At 48.5% G+C, this 21745-nt stretch overlaps 1 protein-coding gene across 1 annotated transcript in view; it reads right to left on the minus strand.

Annotated features, from left to right (window-relative positions):
• Positions 1-21745, minus strand: part of LOC308562840 (O-acyltransferase like protein-like) — a gene marked incomplete at its 5' end in the record, with an annotated part of 51333 nt that overhangs the window by 12430 nt on the left and 17158 nt on the right. Inside the window, 6 exons of the mRNA XM_081149268.1 lie at positions 404-569; positions 4453-4554; positions 10730-10832; positions 11840-12019; positions 15828-16054; positions 17236-17377. Coding sequence (XP_081005394.1) covers positions 404-569; positions 4453-4554; positions 10730-10832; positions 11840-12019; positions 15828-16054; positions 17236-17377 — 920 coding nt within the window. The remainder of the gene's footprint in view (positions 1-403; positions 570-4452; positions 4555-10729; positions 10833-11839; positions 12020-15827; positions 16055-17235; positions 17378-21745) is intronic.

The following is a 21745-nucleotide window of genomic DNA, read 5'->3' on the forward strand; positions in this document are numbered from 1 at the left end:
CCCATCTGTTACAGGCTCTCATGGGGAGGTGAAGAAACTGTCCTTTCACCCTGGGGCGACACAGACTGGGACAGGAACCGTAACAGAGCGGGGTCAGCTGCGCTCAGGCCGTGCACCTAGATGGCTAGCCCCTCAGTGCCACCACCCTGCTTCCTCCCTCTGCTTTTCCCAGCTGCTGCTCCTGCCAAGACCGGTGCAGTCACCACCACTCACTCCGTCACAGGAGCCTGGTCTCCCTGCCGACCGCCCACCTTCCTACAGCGTCGCTAGTACTCCCAAGAATATGCCAGAATGAAGGGGACCGGACTCCTCAAGGTGGCCCTTGGGAAGTTCACCGAACCCTGGGGCACGATTCACCTCCTTTGTGCCCATCTGCCCTTCGCAGCCAGCACCTGGGACTCACCGCATTCCGGAGCCACAGGAAGTCATTGAGCAACAGCAAGTTTGTCCACCACGCTTGCCGGCAGTTGTCCAGGTGGAGCTTCGGCACCTCCCAGACAGGGCCCCAGGGAACAAGGGAGAACAGTCCAACCAACAAGCACACGGAATACATGTGAAGAGGCTGCAACCTGGCGGGAAAGAGCCAGGCGAGAGGAGGTGACTCCACAGTGCTCCCCTCAGGCCCCCCGGCAGAGGGGAGGGGGGCACGTTGAAATGGGGGTAAGATGCTCTAAAACAGATTGTACTGGTTGGACGACAGCCTCGCACCACACCTCAAACATTCGTGGGTTCAAAATCATTTCTTGAGCACCTATTATGTGCTGGCCCAGGTGCTGCTGATGCAAAATACTGCTCTTCAATGAGCAAGTCGTACCTGTCAGCCACCAAGCAAGGAACTCTGTAGATATTTCTAAACCTCAAAATACTCCTGGTGGGTAACTATTACCCTGTTTTACTGATGAGGAAACTGTAGCTCAGAGAAGTTCAGGTGACTCTCCCAAGGTGGCTCAGCCAGAGCAGCAGAGACCTGACATCAGTTCTCTTTCTTTCCACGTGGCCTCCCTGAATGAAAAGATCGTCCTCAGTCCCTCTTCTCCTCTCTCCCTTCCTTGATATATTTCTTCCTTCCTTCCCTCATCCCCCACCTCCTTCCAAGCAAATCAGAAGCGGCAATAAGACGATGGATAAGGCCCCCAGTGTCTAGACCAGCGCTATTCAATAGAAACAGAATTCCAGCCACATCTGCCCCCGAGGTTCTAGCAGCCACATTTTTAAAAGTCAGAAGAAACAGGAACAAGTCATTCTAATGATATGCTTTATTTAGCCCAATAAATCCATAATCTTATCATTTCAACAGGTGACCAATATAAGAAATTGAGACATTTTACCTTCTCTTTTCTTTTTCTTAGTCTTTAGAGCCTGGCGTGTGGTTCACACCGGCAGCCTGTCTCAAGGGGCCACATGTCTGGTGGCCACCTGGCGGACAGCACGAGTCTAAAGTTTTCAAGCGAGGCTGTGGCAGGGAGACACGCACAGTTCTGGGTGAGCTGCGTTCGGAGACCTCTTTTTAGAAACCACATTTAAAAGTTCAGGGTAGTGCAACTAAGGCAGAGCACAGGGCCCAGCAGTACCTCCATCGCCTTATGGGGGCGTCAGGGCCTAGGGTGGGTATGACAGATGGGAAGGGCGGGACTGCTGGAGGTGCACCCTTAGCGAGTCGGGGGTCAGCACCCAGCTTCTGGTCCGCACTCAGCACCCAAATCTGTGGGCCTCCTGTCCTCCCCACAATGATAAAATCCCTCATAGGACGCATCCAGGAGGGTGGTAGGCATGTGGGGGGCAGGGCTGGAATTGCTGATCAAAGTCAGAGAGAAAGGGCACCGGCCTGTGCCAAGGTACAACATCCCAGACCAGCTCAGGCAAGAGCCACAGAGCCCTCTCTAGGTGCCAGGCACTGCCAGGATTGGCCATCGGACCACTGCCCAGCAGCTGCTCCCACAGGCCTCCCTCCTGCCATCCATCTCCGCCCCTTCCCCTGGGGACAGTAAGTTAGACGCTTGTTCCCCCGAGAAGCAGAGCTCAGGTCAGATGTCCACAGGAGGGAGCGTGGTACCATCTGTGTCCCCCACCCATTATCCACGGCCCTCCCTGGGGTGCTGGTGAAAATGCAGCCTCCGAGCCAGGGGCTGTGGGGCCGGCTGGAGGCTGCTGGGTAGCCGTGCCTGGAGAGGCGAGGCTGTAGGGGAGGGAACAGGAAGTGAATTCTGGTTTTGTCTAAACTTTCACACTGAGAAAATCTTATCACTCCTCTCTTTCCTCTTCTATGGAAAACACAGGTGGTGATTCCTTCAATGCTTCAAAGGAGGAGGATTTCTGCCTCCTTAGATTTTTTGAGAATTAAATGAGATCAATGAGAAAACAGTTTGAAACATTGAAAGCGTCATATAAATGTACAGGTGCTTCATTTTTTTCCAAGCTTCCAGAAGATTTAAAGCCAAAGTGGGTTTTCAAAGACTACAATGTGCAATACTAGCCATGGTGGTGGAGGTCTGAGAAGCAGGCGCTCTCAGGCCTGGTGGGTGGGAAGGTAAACTGGAAAATGTCCATGAGAATGTCAGCTGCGCCAAATCAGCAATTGCACTGATAGGAATTTACCTGCAAACGTGCTCACCCAATTGCACACATATGTACATGCGTTGTATGTACATATATTGCAGTAACAGAGGGCTTGCTGGCATGAATGAGAACAGCAAAGGGCACGGCTGCCTTCTCACTGGGTTTACCTCGAAGGAGATGAGTTCAAGCTGTGGGCTGGTGACTGTCCCCTCCGTTTTTCAACAGTGTTGTCCGAGGTTGGACTCATTCTCTTCCTGGTCCAATGTGGCACTCTTCCCGACCTCCCTATCTCGAGAATGCCACCACCATCTGCCATGCTGCTCAGGCCCAAAAATGTGAGTGTCCTTGACTTGCCCTCTCCGCATCCCCACTGCCAATCATCACTCTGAATCCTGCTCTCCTGCCCAGAGGTGCAGCGGTTTACTCACCGGGGTCCTGGCCTCCATCTCACCCCCCAATGCCTCACCGCCCCCTCACCCCCACCCTGAGCTCTCCCTGCCCCCCACCATGGCTTTATCTGCCTGGTGAAACACTCCTTGCTCATTGATCCCCAGCTCCAGGATTTTTCCTCTGAAGCAAGTTTACCAGGCAGAACCCACCACTGAATCTCCCACCGCCAACCCTAAGCAACACGTCTTATCACTGTGAACCCTTGGCCCGAAGGCCAGTCCCTCTCCTCCGGAAGACCTCAGGGCAGGGCAGGCTCCTTGACCCAGTGCCACACGCCCCAGTGACATTGACGGAGGAAGCATTCTGTCCTTCCCGGGACCAGGGCTAGACTTAATAGAGCTTGGAAGAAACCACACAGCCATGGTGAAAAGAAATCAGTAAAGTCTATTCCTTGGCTTGCACTCTTTCTTAGCCTATTTATAGGAAAAGTTAAAATGTGTAAATAGCAGTAATGATAACGTTTATTGAAGGCTCACTATGCGTCACGTACTTTTCTAAGTTCTTTACATATATTATCTCATTTCGTCCTTCTGAGAGTCCAATGAAGTGCTGTCATTATCCTCTCCCTTTTTGAGGTGAGAAAACTCAAGCACAGAGAGGTTGCGACACTTGCTCAAAGTCACAGAGCTAGTAAGTGACTGAGCCAGACTACAAGCCCGACAGACAAACTACAGAGTCAGATCTACCCACTCGATTTCATTAGCCCAGAAGATTGTTTCAACCCTCCCCGGCCTATGCGTGAGAGTACAGTGTCACAGCAGGGCGTGGGCCTGGGCAACCAGCGCTGGGCTCTAATTCAGCGACTAACTGGTTTAGAAATATGTAAACGGGGCGGCTGGGTTACATGAGTCGAAGGTCCTTTCTCCTTAAACTTAGACTGTCTCCTTACACACCTGCCACTCTGCTTTCTATCCCACCGACTTCACATTCTGTCCCAGTAGTGTCATCCTTCTGCTCCGACCAACCGCACATTCGCAAAGATCATTGTCCTGACTCCTCGGCAGAACGACTATTGTCCCGAGCATCCACCAGCCTCTCTCCTGGTTGTATCTTCTTATATTTTTATCATTACCATTAACACACTTTACAGGATCTAGTTATTACCAAGGTACAGAAGCCATACAAATTCTCCTGTTGCATATAGATTCCATGAAAATCTGACAGTGCATTTATTGAAATCAGCTGCCCATTCCTGTAGCTAAGGAATAAGGATTTTTTTGCTGGTTCAATGTAGCTCAAGTTTTATTAGGACAAATACCATGAAAACAGGGAGTTTCCACGGGCAAAAGCCATTAAACCAGCAGAAACCAACTGTATTTAAGGAAGAAAACGATTCCTCTCTATTTCTTTTTCTTTAAAAATTCTTTCAAAAGAGGGTTAAAGAATAAAAAACCATAAATTGTTACACAGCAATAGTAAGTGGAGAAATTACGCAAATAAACCTACCTTAGAAGGCGATCAAAGTAGTATCTGAGGATGACACTCGCAGTTATTCCTTTCTCTGAAGGCTGCTGCATCTTTAAAAATGACCTCACACTCAACCAGCCACTGCGAGCAAGAGGACAGTCACAGGGATTATTTATCAGTGATACGGCTCATTGGTTGATTAAATTTTGTTGTCTCTCTCAAGATAGGTTAAGCCACGCGGCAGTAACAAAACACTCCAAGTCCTAAAACAACAATCGTTTTCTCTCTTGCTTATGCTTCATGCCCATGGCCATTCCCTTTGGGGGTCAGCAGCTTCTTAACTATGGGCCCAGGCTGATGGGGCAGCCACCATCTCCAAGCTCACCAGTGATCATGGCAGAGGACAGAGAGTTCTGGATGGCCTCCAACCAGCAATCACATGCCCCAGCCCAGAAAGCATATGCTTAAAGCTCTCAGCGTGACGGCAATGCCAGGTTACCACTCGTCAGTCAGACCGAGGGATGTGGTCCACCAACCACAATGGGCCAGGGAGTGGAACGGTACCAGGTGTCTGGGGGGGGAGAGCCAGAAATATTTGAGAGCACTGATGACTGCCACAGTGGTCTTTTGTAGCAATAATGTCAAGGCCTTTCCTTTTTGGGGTACCATGTCATTTCAAAGTCCCACTACGGGGGTTGCTTTTGCTTCTTGAGCCATACCAAACATACTACTTCGCAGTGGGTTTTTTAGTGGATAATCCAATAGATGAATAAACAGCCCTATTACCAATCCTGCTTACCTAATATGGAAACAAAGACTCAAAGGCTGTTACACAGGTTGGCCAAGATCCCAGTGAGAATTCTCGACCAACATATCCTGATGACGAATTCATCACTCAGAATGTTCAACTAAAAAAACTGAGGTTAGCTCTGGCCGGTTTTGCTCAGTGGTTAGAGCATCAGCCTGTGAACTGAAGGTCCTGGGTTCATTTCTTGCCAAACGCACATATCTTGGTTACAGGCTCGACCCCTGGCCCTGGTCGGGGTGTATGCAGGAGGCAACTGATCGATATCTCTCTCACATCTCTCTCTCCCCCCTCTTCCACTCTCTCTGAAAAACCAATGGGGGGGGGCAATCCTCAGGTGAGTATTTAAAAAAATTTTAAAAAAAACACCTGGGGTTAGCCTTGGCCAGTGTTGCTCAGTGGTTAGAGTGTTGGCCCGTGGATGTACCTGGGTTGCAGGCTCAATCCCTGGCCCCAGCTGGGGTGCATGCAGGAGGCAACCAATTGATGTGTCTCTTTCACATTGATGTTTCTCTCTCTCTCTCTTTTTCTCTCTCTCCCTCCCTCCCTTTCTTCCTTCCACCCTCTGAAAATCAATGGGGAAAATATCCTCAAGCGAGGATTAACAAAAAAAAGAAACTGAAGTTATGCCTTTGAGTTAGAACTTGATGGTAAGCAAGTTTGTGAGTTTCCCCGCCTTTTGACTTTTATACTAAGGAGCCTATGGGTGTTTCCCTAAGGAACAGGTGTGTTTCCCATGCAAAAGGCCTGTGTGTTGGGTGAGACTTGGAAGGGATCAGGGAGGGCTGGAGAATTGGGGGATGTCTTTATTCTCTGACAGCTAGATTTTCTTTTGAAATGCAGCAAATAGTAGCCACTGTAATAGGAACAGAATTTATAGAGACATCTAAGAAAGAGTGCTGAGATGTGGAATTAGGACCATCAATTCTGATTCTGGCCTCCTCTGAATTTCAGGAGAGAAAGAATCAGGGCCTGAGCAAGCCTTTCCTTCCAGTGTGACTGGCTCCCCCTCCTCCAGAGTGGCTGCTAGCAAGGCCTGTGTGTAGTCATGCACTGTCCAGCCTTCGGGTGCATGAAGACAGGGCAAAGGAAAGGCCAGCAGGAAAGCAGGCTCTGAGCAAGACAAGTAGCTCCAGGAGACTAAGAGCCAGAGACCTAAACAGACCGGGAAAGAGTGAAATCCTGCAGTAGAGATGTAGGAAGTCACCCTGAGAGGTAGAGAAAGGTTCTAGACCATCGCTGGCCAATTATTCATGGCTTTGGTATTCCTATGTAAACCCATCAGTGACACAGTGGTTAAGACATAGTCCTGCCATGAAACTAACATTATATCTCACTTCGATTCTCCCTTTCCTAGCTGGGGGACTTGGGTAAGTGATTTTTATCTCTGAACATCAACTTTCTCATCTGTAAAAATGGGCATACTATTGGTTCTGGCTCTATCAGTTTATCGTAAGAATTGTATAGAATGGAAGACTTTAAGCTCTTAACGTAATGACCATACCAGGTATCACTATTAGCAATGTTTCCATTGTTCAAACAAAAAGTTTACTTGAAGGAACATATATATGCACTTTATAAAGTAATAAAATGAAAAGTGGAAGGAAAAAAATAGTTACTGAGATTGGCAATGAAAAATAAAAAGAAATAGAGATAAAGAAAAAGAAGCATTTCCTTGTCTGCTAGACAGTGCTGGGATCTACGTGGCCTCCCTGCCCACCGTCCGCATCTCTCCCTGCGGCTCACTCAGTGGCCCTCAGACCTTCGCGGCCGCAGCAGCTGGAGGGCTAGTGCCAGCCCAGGTGTCTGATTCAGGGGGTTCAGGTGGAGCCTAAGAATCTGCATTTCTAACAAGCTTCCAGATGGTGCTGGTCCCACTGTTTGGACCAGACTCTCAGAACCACTGATGACAGGCACAGCCTCTCTGGGCCTCAGGCTGAGCCAGGTGTGAGGGAGGCATAGCTTTGTCGTTTTCTTGGACATTTGGAATTTCAGTAACCTGGTCCGGGTTTTGCATATCTCAGGGCTGACCCGATGGCTTCTCTGTTGTATCCGTTTCCCACTGATGGCCCAGGATGACCAGTGGCCTCTCATGCCCTTCTTTCTTCCCTCCTAGTGGCGGTTCTGCAGCTTGAGTTTTGGCTTTGGTTCCAGCCATCCCGATCTGTCTGTGCCAGCTGCCCTCCAAGGCTTGGAGCTCTGCCCGTCAGTGCACTCAGCATATGGTGTGGGTTTTTTGTGGGGGTTTTTGGCCTGGTTTTTATTAGCCTCCTTTGCAGGAAGCAGAGTTCTGGTCTTGGCTGGGCTGTGGGTGGACTTCCCTACCCTCAGGGGCCGCCCGCGGTCTCTACAGTGGGGCTTCACCTCCTGGTCAGACTCAGCTGTGCCCCGTTGGAAACTCTGGTGCCCAGCGGTTCCGTATCTCTGCTGGGTTTGCTGCCCATGGTGGACTCTGACCCTGCCTGTCTGGGTTAATCTCTGTGGTCACCTTGGCCACCGCCTAGTGGACAGGTTTCAGCTTATTCTGTACCCTGCTTTTTCCTGCATTGCCCCGAGATGAAACAATTAAGAAATCATTTCAACAACTGTTTACTGAGCAATACTATGCGCCTGGTGCTGCTTTCGGCTCTGAAGACAGCAGCACACAAAACAGAAAATATCCTGCCTTATATTCCAGTGGAGACAGACAAGCAAGGAAGAGAGAAAAGAGGCATGAGAGAGAGAAAGAGGTAGCTATAATAGTTAAAGAGAAAAAACAAATCAGGGAGAATGAAGTGGAGAGTGCTGGGTGGATCCATTTTAAATAGGGGACAAGAAAGGCCTTTCTGTGTAGGTGACATCTGAGTAAAAACCTGACAGAGAAAAGGGAGCCAGCCACCAGGACGTCAGGGAAGTGCTGCAGAAAATGAATGGTTGTTAGCAATCCCTTACTTTTGTTCATCAGGCTCCTTTTCAGGCTACTCCCCTTATTTCCAGCTCCCAAAGGTTGGGACACTGTCCTAGGATTCAGCCCCGATCTGTCACACATGCCCCTCCCAGCATGATCTGATTCAGTCCTGTGGCTTTAAAAACCGCCCATATCCCACTTACTCCGAAATTCCAGTCTCCAGCCTTGACGCTTCCACTGAGCCCCAGACATACAGAGCCAACTGCTTACTTAACGTCTCTTCGTGGATGTCTAAAAGATCCCTTAATCTTAACTTGTCCAAAACAGAAAGCTTGACCTACCTCCCCCAACCCTGCTTCTCCCCTGACCAATTTTCCATGTGAATTACTAACAGCACCGTCTGCTCAGGGACCAAAGCCAGAGCCTAGAAGTTGTCCTCAACTCCCTGTTCTTTTCACATTTCATATCCAAACCATCAACAAGTTCTAACAATTCCACTTTTTAAATATATCTTTCTTTTTAACATTAAAAAAAAAATGTTTTTATTGATTTCAGAGAGAGGAAGGGAGCGGAAGAGAGAGAAACATCAATGCTGGGAGAGTCATTGATTGGCTGCCTCCTGCAGGCCCCCTACTAGGGATTGAGCCCAAAACCTGGGCATGTGCCCTGACCGGGAATTAAACCATGACCTCCTGGTTCGTGGGTTGACCCTCTACCACTGAGCCATGCGGCCACGCTCTTAAACATATCTTAAACATGACCTCTGGATCCCAGCCACCATTGCCCAGTCCAAGCCTTATCATTTCTCATCTGAAATTCAACAAAGGTCACCTGATTGATCTCCTTGTTTCCTTTCTGCCCTTCTTAGATCTATTATTAACACAGGAGGCAGAGTGATCATTTTTAAATGTCAGATATCACTTTCCAAATTAAAGCAATCCAGCGTCTTCCCATTTCACCAAGACTCCAGCCCAAACTCCTCAGCAGTGCTACAAGGTCCTCTGTGGCCAGGTCCCATCCCTCTCTCCTGCCTTCATTTCTGCCCACCCCCACCCTCCACACACACACACACACCCCTGCACTATCCTCAGCCTTCTTCCTGTTGTCTCAGTTCCCCACTGGTGGCTCCGGGTGACCAGTGGCCTCCCGCGCCCTTTAACAAGGCTCACCCTCTCTTGCCTTAGCCCTTTGCACTAGTTGCTCCCTCTGCCTGAGACTCGCTTGTCCTCGGTGATCCCATGGCTGGCTGCTTCTTGCCATTCAGGTCTCAGATCAAATCGCCCCTCATCAGACAAGCCTTCTCCAACCTCATTGAAACAGATACCCATTCTATCTCCTTCTTAGCTATTTCTTTCCTGATATTTATTACTATCAGATTGTTTCGTATTTATTTACATGCCTGTTGTTGGTCTCCCATGCATGTACACACACACTAATGGAAGCACTATAGGAGGTGCTCCTTTGTTATATCCACTGATGTATCTCAGGACCTAGAACAATGCCTGGAAAATAGATATTCAATAGATCATGGTTGGACTGATGAATGCTTAGCATCTGATTAAAAGAGCTGCTATCTACCAACACCATCTCCCTGTGAAGGAAGGGATACTGACCTCAGAAGAGGTAGAGGCAGGCCAGCATGAGAGCCGAGACATGAACTCAGAGTCAGACTGCCTGGGTTTAAATCATGGGTCCACTAGGACTATCCCCCTCAGTCTCAACTTCCTTCTCTTCTAAGTGGAGATTTTGTGGTCTATCCATACAATGGAATATTACTCAGCCATAAAAAGAATAAAGTACTGATGCTTGCTGGATGAACTTCAAAAACATCATGCTAAATGGCCGAAGCCGGGCACAAAAGGCCACGTATTATACAATCTGTTCATATGAAATAGCTGGAACAGGTAAATCCACAGATACAGAAAGCAGATTTCCAGAAACTCTGGGGAGGGGAGCTGGACAGTAGCTTCTTAATGGGCGTGAGATTTCCTTTGGGGGTGATGAAAATGTTTGGTGGTTGTACAATACTGTGAATGTGCTAAATGCCACTGAACTGTGCACTGTAAGTGGTCCATTTTATGTTATGTGAATTTCAGCTCAACTAAGCAAAATGGGGATTTTAACAATGGTCCCTACACTGGGACATCATGAGGATTAAATGAGGCACTGCTGCAAAGCACGTCACACGGTACCTGGCATTTACCAAACAATGAAGAAATGTTACCTCTCAGTAGTCAGTTTAAATAAGCATAGCTTTATGAAACATAACATCATTTTCTTTTCTTGTTTCACATTTTACTGTAGTGAGAACTGGAAACTTTATCTTGGATTTGCGTTGGTCCACGAACTAGAATTTGAGAACCATTGAAATAAATGATTTTGAGAAATACAATCACCTTTTGTAAAAGGCCCACTTTTGAGAGCCATCCTAACTCATTTAATACTGAAAATACAAAGGGAGGAGCTTGTGACAGTGGTACTGTCCCGAGATAGACAGAAGCAAAGGCCAGGTGAGTAAATGTGAGCCATTCGGTTTTTCTCACCTAAGTGAGAATGGCAATGCACACACACCTCCCCAAGCGAACAGCAGCAAGCCCAACAGCGGAAAACACACACCGCATTACCTGATCAGGAAAAATGTGTCAACCCCAAGATAGAATGGGCCACTCCGAGAATAAAGGTACAGCGGGTTTTTAAGCACTCTGGCTCTCCATTCAAGCACATTATCTGTAACAAACATAGAAAGCAGTGTCTGTTTGTTTAATGGAAGAAAATCATGTGATTTATCTTTTCAGAAAAAGCAAGAGGAACACCTTCAACCTTCAGCTGTATTGGGAGAGTTTTATGTATGCCTGTAATTCACTTAAGAGGGGCACTTGGGCCCCGCCGGGGTGGCTCAGTGGTTGTGTCAAACCAGGAACCAAGAGGTCACCGGTTCCATCCCCAGTCAGGGCACATGCCCGGGTTGTGGGCTTGATTCCCAGTAAGAGATGTGCAGGAGGTAATCAATCATGTTTCTCTCTCATCGCTGTTTCTGTCTCTCTATTCCTCTCCCTTCCCCTCTCTAAAATCAATAAAAACATATTTAAAAAAAAAAAAAACACAAAGCGAGCTTGGACCAAAAAGAAAAGGGGATGACTAGGATACCTAATTGTAACTAAGGCTCCGAGCTCCTCTGTGCTCTCACAGTGGCCTCAGTTCTCTTGGGGCTATAGCAGCATCACCTGTTCATGGACCAGTGCAGATCTCCAGGGAGGTTCTTCACCCTACCCTGGGATGTCCCCCCAATTCTGATGCACGTATTTGGCCCCTGGGGAGAGAGCACCCCTGGGAGTGCTTGATGGGAGTGCTTCAGGAGTGTAGCAACTGGGAAAGGTCAAGAAACATTGATTTTACTAATGTACAATATTTATTTATGCTTGCCTGTTTTTCCAGGAGAAAAAAATAATGTTAGTTTCTGGCTTTGTTAATCATGATGCGAGGGAACCCAGCTGTTTGGACAATGAAAATACAATACTCAGGTATCACTATTCACCTGGCAGCCAGGTGCCTGATTTACACCTCGGAGGAGGCAAAGCAGACACTGGCCTGGAAAACTCATTTATGGGAAGTCACGGCCACGTCTCTAAAACAGAAACAAAGCTGCAGCTTCCCATCCTACGGCCCAACGTGATCCCCTCACACGAGAGATGCTCTTCCTTGACTGCTCATAAAGGCTCCTCGGTTCTCCGCACCCAGAGACAGCCAGGCGGTCATCTGGCCGGTGTGCCCCGACATGATCCACAGGAGACTCAAGACCCGGATGCCATTCAGCGCAGAGCACGTGCTCCCCGGCGCCTTGGTAGACCAGATGGCCGGCACATTCTTCTGCCAAGAAAAGCATTTCAGAGCACAGTCCATGGCTCCTAGAAATCCTGGCGAGAGCAAAGGTGTCACTGCCGCCCCGAAAGCCAGACCAACCCACATGCTGCCCCACATGCAAGAGCCAAACACACACCAATGATCTTGGCTGTCACCCGGACGCTCCCTTGCTGTGACCGTGGACTGCCCACCTCAGTTCTCCATCGCCCCTACTGATCTACATGTGGGGACGATGGAGACCTTTAGACTTGGTCTCCCTCCCCAGTGAACCTTGACTCTGCCTGGCATGACTTGAGGTTGGCACCTACACTGCCTTGCACAGAATGCACTGCCCAGGTTCAGGCCCCGGGATGCCAGTGCCTGACCACAGTCCTGTGTTAGGAAGGGTTGGGGGAGGGAAACTTAGACATCATTAAGAAACCACATGGGGCCAGCATTTTTCTAGAAATGGCATCCCTGGTCCTCTCCCAAAAATGAACCACTTGCAAATAACATCCCTACCTGTCAAGGTGCTAGGAAAGCAGAGGGGCAGGTGGCCCAGAGATAAGGGTGTAGACCTTATAGTTAGACTTTCCTGGCTCTGAGTCTGGTTATCACTTATTAACTTTGTGACCTCTGGCAAGTGAATTAACTTCTCTGTGCCTAAGTTTCCACATCCGCAAAATGGGAATCAAAGTAGATCTTTAATCACAGGTTTATTGTGAAGAACAAATGAGATAATATCATAGCTATATCTTCACTATTTAAACCCTGTTGTTTTAAGAATAGTTAATCCCTTCTACTTAATTTATTCTCTTTATTTTTAAAATTTAATTTAACTCATTCTGAGAGCCAATTAAGTGGCTACAATTGTGGAAAAGGAGCCTCCAAAGCTCAAGCTGCCTCCAAGAGACCCATATTTTCTCCTGGACGTAGCTTGGTGCCTTAAACATCGTGGGCACCAGAGGTCCTTGCAGAATTCAAACTTATTCACAAGCGACAGCTGGCTTAAAACCAAGCTCTGGAAATCCAAATCAGTTTCATAAATGGAAGAATGTAATTGCCTAACAGTTTGAGGTTGCAGCCATAACTATGTGTGTTTCCACTGGAGTCGCTTTCAAGTGTGCCTGCTGGAGGCACGCAGCTCAGCCTCTCACTTAGAGGGCTTTTCACTCACCAGGAACTGGCAGAGCCCCAGCACAATGAGCAGCCCTAGATCAGCGTCCCCTGGATGCCCCCAGCTCCCCGAGGAGCCACGGACTGCAGGACCTGGGCTCTGCCGAGTTCCACCAAGTTTCTTAGCCTCCCTGAGCCTGTTTCCTCACTTTTAAATTAAGCACATTTTTGGCAGGGTTCTTTTGAGGGTTCGAGAACAGTTGTCAAACATCTGGCCCAACGCCTAACTTGGCAAGCAAATACTACATACATACTACATCTAAAGTCTACTTGTGGGTCAACTTAACTAGCAGCAGCTTATAAAATCTTCTGAAAATAACTGCTCACTAGAGAAGACAGCCTCTCTGAGCGCCATTTCACTCGTAAGTGGAAAGTATTATAAAGCACAGGGGCACAGGGGGGAGCAGACGAGACAATGCATGTGGTCAGTGGTTCTCAAAGTGGGGGTCCCTGGACCACCACCTGGGACCTAGTTAGAAATGCACAGTCTCGGGTCTGACCCCAGACCTACTGAATCCGAATCTTTGGGGGTAAGAAGCCCTCCAGGAGTTTCTGACTCTCACCAACATTTGAGAACCGCTGGCTGTGAGTCTCTCATTATACCGGGAGCCCACTGGGAGCCATGAACACAGAGCAAGAGCCCTGACCGCCAGGGCCTGAGACCCACAGCTCTTCACTTCACAAAAACATCCTCAAACATTCGCTCATATTTCCTCATCGAAATGGTAAAGGACAAGCTCGTGTAACAGGAAACCACGCTGAGCAAATGCGGGGATTATTCGGGGGATAAAGAACCAGGAATCTGAAATCCCCAGTCTGGCTCCAAACCTCCAGAAGACTCAGGGTCTTATGTTGATTTGACTCACTGGTGAGTGTAAAAGCGGAGGGAAGAAAATGCTGACCCTCGGGTCTCTCCATTGCAATTTTTATTTTCAAACATTCAGGGATGTGATATTTTACCCTGATGGTATGAAATTAAAAAAAAAAAATTGCTACAGAAACAGAACATGGGAACCCCCTCTTGTGAGGCCACAGTTAAATGAAGCTGTTAAAAAAGCTAATATAACCTTTCTGATCATAGAGAGTGTCATTTTGGGCGAAGCTAAAATTTCAGTGGCCAATTCCTGACTCCATCCCAGGTGTGTCTGCCTTAAATCCTGTGAACTGGCCTTAAAAAGCAGGGCTCTTGGGATAGCCTCCTACTGAAGATCAGCAGTGGTGGCTTTTGTTAACTGTAGGCTCCCCCTCGATGTGACAGTTAGAAGCACACAGCAGGTCCCTGGAACCCAGTGGACCTCAGCAAGGTCAGTGTAACAGGAGGTCTTGTCCCGCACCCCATCCCCTTGGCTTAACTGAGGAGGTTGAGGGAAAGAACAACAAATTAGGAGGAGGCAAGTATATGATCTCATTTAATTCCTTCAACAAATCCCATTCTGTGCCCCCATTTTACACATGTGGAAACTGAGTTTCCTAGAGGTCAAACAACCTGACCAAGGACAGAGTTAGAAATCGAGGCAGGTTTGAATGGGGACTGCTAAGCTTGAGCTCCTTTTACTATACCCACCCTGGAACTTTCTACTCGGCAGCCGGGGAGCTGGTCATATAAGAAATAATTGAGGGGTTCTGAGCCTTGGGGGAGGCCATCATAAATAACTGTCCCCCAAATCTGATGGGGCTGTCATCAAAACAAGAAAGCAAGTAGATTTATTTTCTGAGGCCCCAGAGGGCCAAACTAGGGCCCACGGGTAGAAAATACAGGACAGCAGGGACTGACTCTGTAAAGAAGCCTAGCAACGAACACTTCCCATCATGATGGGCTCACGGGGAGCCCCAAGGCGGATATCCAGCTTCAGATTTGGGGACTACCCACATGTTTTTTGTTGTTTTTCTTATTGTTGGGGTTTTTGCCTAAAGATCCAAACAGAACCTGATAAAATCACGACTATGCCTTCAGCATCGACTGTACTTCCCTGAAGACAGTCACATATTCGCGTTCTTCTGGTCCAGTCATTGAAATTTCTTTATTTTTATCTCCCCAGCTGGAGTAAAGGAAGGACAATCGAGTGGACCTACAGCAGCTGTGCCAAAAATTATATCATGTGTTCTAAGGGTACTTGCATGACAAGGCTCCTCTTGTTTCAGGGTGTGTGTGTGTTCTCCTTGCTCTGCCATATGGGAAGGTGAAAATGCAGGTAACACTCTTGATTTTTTAACTAAAACACAACCCAGTGCGACTCGCTGCAGAGCCCTCATTACACAGTGTCGGGGTTACCCACTTCTGGCTCAGATACACTCCGCAGTGTTTTAATCAGCTGCGAGGCACCCACTGCCCTGGCTTCCTGCGCATGAGCGTCGCTTCCCTTGGCCACGCCAGGAAGGCTGAGTCATCTGTGCCCTGTGACACTGCAAATAGACGCTGTGACCATGGAGTTGTTCCCTAGAGGATTACTACCGAGAACCCAGGCTCTGCGCTGACCTAGTCTTTGAGCGGCACAAAAACACTGGATAACTGGCCCCAAGAAATAAAGCAGCATTTTCAGTGGCCTCGCTGATGGTGAGCGGACGGGGCCGCGAGCGGAGCCCAGCCTCCGCCGGCTTCAGGGGCTGCGGGGCATCCGCGAGGGGGGGCACTGCGGGAACTCTTTTCCAGTTTTGTTTTTTTCTAAGTCCCCCTCACGAGTGGTCTCAGTTTATTAAAATGCCTACTTTTTCCTCTGCTCGCGGCTCCTGACAGTGAGACATGGGCCCGGGCCCCCGGCCGCTGGGTTCTGTTTCCCGGTTCGCTGCTCTCCGTCTCTGTCAAAGGCAGGCTCCCGTACGTGGCCGAATGTGTCCCGTGCGCGGGGGACGCCTTGTGGTCTGACCCCCACCCCCTGGCTGCCACGTAGGCAGTTCCAGCCAGAGGAAGGGCGAGGCCGAGCAGGGTGAAGAACCTGTAGGGAGAAGACACATGCGTGTGTGTGGCCAGGACTTCCCACGACACCACGACACCACGGGGAGATGCAAGGAAAACAGCCCAGCAAACACAAAGCCACTCCAGCCCCCAGTGGGAGACAGGTAACTTTTTAACACTTTCAAGTGTTGAAAGTAGCTTTCTAAGAATAAACAAGTGAAAGAAATTACAAAGTAAAAGATTAATGGATTTCACTAAAGTCCTTATTATAATTATTTTTTAAAATCATAAACAGCAACGAAAAAGTCAGAAGATATTTGCGGCTGATATGACTAAGGATTCATATACTATATATATAATGAACTTTAAAACTCCATAAGCACCCAAATAGCACACATATGGAAAAGGGAGGGGAGACTATAAATAGCAGGTAAATAAACTTGGGGGGAAAACCTCATTGCCAAATGTTTAAAATGTAAACTAAACCAACTTACTTATCTATCAAATTGGTACAGTTTTTAAAAGGGTGCCCTGGCCAATGTGGCTCCGTTGATTGAACACGGCCCAGTGCACCCAGAGGCTGTCAGCTCAATTCCCAGTCAGGGCACACGCCGGGGGTTGCAGGCTCGATCCCCAGTAGGGGGCGCGCAGGAGGCAGCCGATAGATGCTTCTCTCTCCCTCTCTCTTCCCCTCTCTCTAAAATCAATAAAAACATTTTTTTTAAAAATGTAGCTTTGGATGCTGGTGACCGAGTGATAAAACAGACACAGACGTCTCCTACAGGGCTTGCAGTTTGCATGGGGCTTTCAGGAAACTTCTTATCAGATGATTGGAGCTATGGGCCGGCAATTCCATTCGTTTTTCCTAAGGCACAACGCAGGATGCAAACAGGAAGTACCGGCAAGATTGCTGAGGCGCTTGTGAAAGCAGCCAGGCCTCAAAGAAGAGAAATTCATCCTCAGTGGTCACATGATAGGACCAGGAGCATTTGGGGACAAGACACGTCTCTCAGTGGCCCTGAAGCCCAATCACATGTGGGTGTGGCCAGCCTTCCTCTAGAACACCTGGATTTTCTTGTTTAAAACATGGTGATTCCTCCGCACACAGAGCACGGGCCAGACATCACTCAATGACGGAGAATTCCGTAGCCGGTGAATGGAAGTTGGTAAAACAGCCCCGACGTGCACATCCCAGCGAGGTGCTGCAGATGCCATACTCACAGACACACGGCAGCAAAGGCGTCAAGGGGGAACTTCCCAGCAGCACACCTGGCCACACCCCCACCAGACGACGAGGGCGCATTCATTGTAAAGAGAGAGAGGGCAGGAGCCAAAAACGAAGCATTTCTGAATCTTAAAATACCTACCAAGAGGGGGAAAAGGGGTTGTATTAATGAGACTTTACTTGCCAATAAATATTCTATACTTCTTCAAGAGTTTTCATATCTGTTATTTCAAAACAAAATTTTAACATCAAAAAGGGCAGCTGGTTTTTCATATATGTGATTTATAGATGGATGGGGAAAACAGGGCACAGTGATGCTGAGACTTGCAGAAATGAGAACACGGAGCCCAGCTGGAGGTGGGCCATGGGTCTCCTGCCTTCTCTGCCCAGGCTCCCGCATCCTTCATAGCACACAGCACTGGGAATGACAGGTCCTAAGGAGGAGCCACTGCCAAGCTCAAATCTATTTGCAAACAGGTCCCCACAGGAGCGATAAACACGCTGTGAGATGGGGTGATATGATGGAAGCCCACAATGAGATGGGGAAAGGTACTGTCTGAAACTGAAGCTAAGAAGCGCCAATTTGGGACACAGCTAATTAGTCACCACAAGAAAGAGTTTATAAAGATATCAGTGGCAAGACCAGGGCTGTGGGCTCAGACTTTACTGAGCCTCAGAATTAGCTGCAGAGCCTGGTGAACGGATTCTCCCCACCTCTCCTCCCTGCAAGGGCCTGATCCAGTAGGTCTGGGGTGGAACCTGAAAATGTGCACTTCTAATAAGGACCCACATGTTCGTGCTGCTAAGCCGAGTGCACACTTTGAGAACCACAGGATCAGGGGACTTCCAAAACCTCCACAAAGGAGTGGGGACACAGTGTGGTTTCGTAAAACAGCAACATCAATTATAAGTAACAAAAATGCTGCTTTTCATTAAGTGCCCTTTAGATATAAGACACATTTTGGCTATTATTTCTAATCCACTCACAACCCTACAAGGAGCGATCAGTCACCTTATTTTACAGACAAGGACAATTCTCATCAGGTAATTTCATGAACTTGCTCATAAAGGTTAAGAATACAGGTTCTGCAATTTGGGAGCCTTCATCCACCCCTTACTATATACTGTAGGCAAGTTACTGCATCGCTCTGTGCCTCAGTTTCCCCCTTAGAAAATGGAGATAATAATACCTACCTCATAGGGTTATTGTGAGAACTGATGTAGCAATGACTATAAAGCACTTAGAAGGTACCTGGCATGTAGAAAGAGCTCAATAAATGTTGGTTGTCTTTATTATTGTTGCTGCTAAGTGGCAGGGCCAGAACTCAGCCCAGGGTGTACGAGCCTGAAGAATGTGATTTTCTTATCCTTTGTGCTACCTTATCTCACGGCGCTACATTGCCTAGACTTGCACTGGGTCTGAGCCAGCTTGCTGTGTGACCCTGGGCAAGACACTTCACCTCTCTGGGCCTCATTTCCTTATCTGCATAATGAGGAAGGGTGGTTAGCCAAGATGTATTCTAATACCTTTTGCACTCCAACACCCACTGTTCCAATGAGTCTGACCAAAGGATTCCTGGAATGTCCCGAGCACTAGCTCTGAATCAATGGGACCCGAGCTACTTCCTGATAGTATTTGAATTTCCCAAATAAACTCTTCCACTGAAAAATAAGTGTACTGACCAGGGATATGTCTGTTCCTCTTGGAAGTTCTATATCTAATTTTAAAGGAATCAGCTGGCATTTGTTAATCAACCACTCATTCATGAGCCTCTGGGCCGTGAACCAGGTCTGCAGCCTGAAGACCCTGCGTGAACTGAGACACCAACTCCCTGGGCCTACAAGCAAAGCCGTCTGTGAGGTGATCGTCTGCAGACATCCTGTGAGGCCACAGCAGCCAGAACCTTCCTTTGTCACTTTAACTGCACAGCACGTGTTGGACGCCACAGGGAAATCCAAAATCAAGACGTAAAAGCTTCGTAGTTTATCTACACTGTTGAAAAAATTACTTTTTTACCTAACTGAGGCCCTGCATGAAACAGAAAGTAGAAGACAACAGAATTAGGAATAAAAAGATAAAGCAAATCTCTGGACTTCCAGATGAAATTCCCTTCACCTTCCATTGTTTATAGGGTGTACTGATTGTTAGATCTGAATCTGCCCTTCCCAAGAAGCAGGAGCTTAACAGCAGCTGAAAAACGAGCCCCCGTGGTTTCCAATGCTCTTTCTGCATCTGAATCCTAGAGGAGCTGCTCTCGGGCCCCAGAGCCAAGAAAAGCAAGTTACAGCATTGCCCCAGGAATCCCGTCCTGCACAGCCAGCAATTTGCTGGAGGATGATACCTGAAGTGTTGAGAGTTTGTTTCCAGAGCCTGAGAGACACTGGAGCCCGGGTCCTCGCTGCTAAGTGGGCAAGCCTGGAGAGGATAACTCCTCTGGGTGACAGGTTGACACTGCCTGTTACCCCACAGGCGATCCAGGCTGGATACTCACAAAATGATGTTCCTGGCGCTGCCCAGCTCCACCACCATAACCACTTTGGAGTGTGGCAGCGACTTTTAAACCTCTAAATAGCCAAGAAGTCAGAACAATGCTGGAAGTGTGTGTGTGTGTGTGTGTGTGTGTGTGTGTGTGTGTGTGTGTGTGTGTGTGTGTGTTGGGGGGATCAGGTTGGTTACACTGAACGCATCGTTAGCTTTGACCTTCAGACACTTGGGCCCATCCCTTCCATTTCTGTCTAGGACAGGAGTACGTAAGGGGTTCCGCAGGATCCTGCCCCCAACCCTAGCTCCTGGCCCACCCCTTTCTCTCCCCACTGTGCCTACACCACCAAGCACCTTACAGGCAGGACTGTGGACAACCTAAGCTCCACCCCTTCACTCCACCTCCACTGAAGTCACTCCTTAGAGGGGGCTGGGGCCAGCTGGCCAGGGAATTCTGGGGTCCTAGACACTCAGAGTGTGAACTGGAAGGGAAGGGGCAGGCTCCAGGCTGGCATATCTCCTTGGCCCTACAGATATTTCATCTGATAGGGAGGACAGCCAGAGGAAGGCCAGAGAAGGGGTCCCTAAAGTATGGAGCCCAGGACAGGACCCTTGTTGCCTAAGTCTGAGGACTGCTGCAGACACCACTCCCCTGTCCTCCAAAGCAACCACCCTCCTCTCATGTTAACCACAAGACCTTGGGATCCTAAGAGTCAGGAAGGGAAGAGAATGAGTAGATTTGGGCCCCAGAGTTTCCAAAATCTAGTTCAAAGGGACTCTGAAAAGAGACCGTTGTGGATTTAATGTGTCCCCCCCAAAAGTTGTATGTTGAAGTCCTAACCAGGGGCTCCCCCAGTACCTCAGAATATGGCTGTATCTGGAGGTAGGGCCTTTAGAGAGGTGACCAAGTTACAATGAGGCCACTGGAGTGTACCCTAATCCAATCCAACTGGTATCCTTATATGAAAAGGAAATTTGGACAGACATGTGAGCACACAGAGGAAGGACCATGTGAAGACACAGCAAGAAGGCGCCATTTGCAAGCCAAGGGTAGAGGCCTCAGAAGAGACCAACCCTGCCTTCACCTTGCTCTTGGGCTTCCAGAAATGTGAGGAATAAATTTCTATTGTCTGAGCCCAGGCTGTGGTATTTTGCTAAGGCAGTCCTGGAAAACTAACACAGGGCCTCACCAAAGCGCTCTGCTCAATGGGGCAGCACACAGGCTGGGCCCAGGCCTGACTCTCAGAATGAGGCTGCTTGGGGTCGGTTGGGTTTTCTGGGCTTATCCAACCCCACCCACCAACCCGAGTCAATGTCCTCAGGTCCCAGCAGCACTGAGGAGAAGCACCACGCCCGGCTCTGAATCCTGCCACCGTCAACAGAACCAATCGGTAGCCCGTGCAGTCAGTCAACCTTAAATGTCTACACTGTGCTAGGTCTACACAGGGGAACAGGAAACCTTTATTTGAGCTGTTCCCCACCGACATCTCATCATGCTCACCTTCCCAAATCTTCACTAACTCAGGCGAGTGTAAGCACCCCCTTCTCCCCTGTGTGGCTCTCTTCCCTCTCACCCCCAAGCTCCTCTCCATGCCTGCCTGTCCCTAGCACTCAACATGGCATTGACCTTTTATTTCCCAACAGTGTTTCCCAGCAGCCTCGGGCACACACCACATTCTTTTCTTAGTAACTGAATTACAAGTTTCCCAAAAGAAGTAACTCCCAATTCTTTGGATGGTCCCCCAGCACACACGTGTGATGTCACACACAAGGGCCCGACAGCAGAGTGCTCAGTAAATGTGTCCTGAGTGAAACTGAGAACAGGAAATGGTATTCTGTGAAATGTTCTGGATTCCTTTTGAGTTCTTAGTCAGAGAGGCATTTCTGCAGGTAAATCGAGGAGTTCTTATCAGCATAGCTCCGTCTTCTCAGTCAGCACCAGGGTAGTCCATTGGGGATAGTTGTGGGGGAAGAAATATCCCTTGTAGTTCTAGCATCATTGTTCTACTCTGGAGGCCTCATAA

This window comes from Miniopterus schreibersii, assembly GCF_964146895.1.
Source record: "Miniopterus schreibersii genome assembly, chromosome: 10".
NCBI lineage: Eukaryota > Metazoa > Chordata > Mammalia > Chiroptera > Miniopteridae > Miniopterus > Miniopterus schreibersii.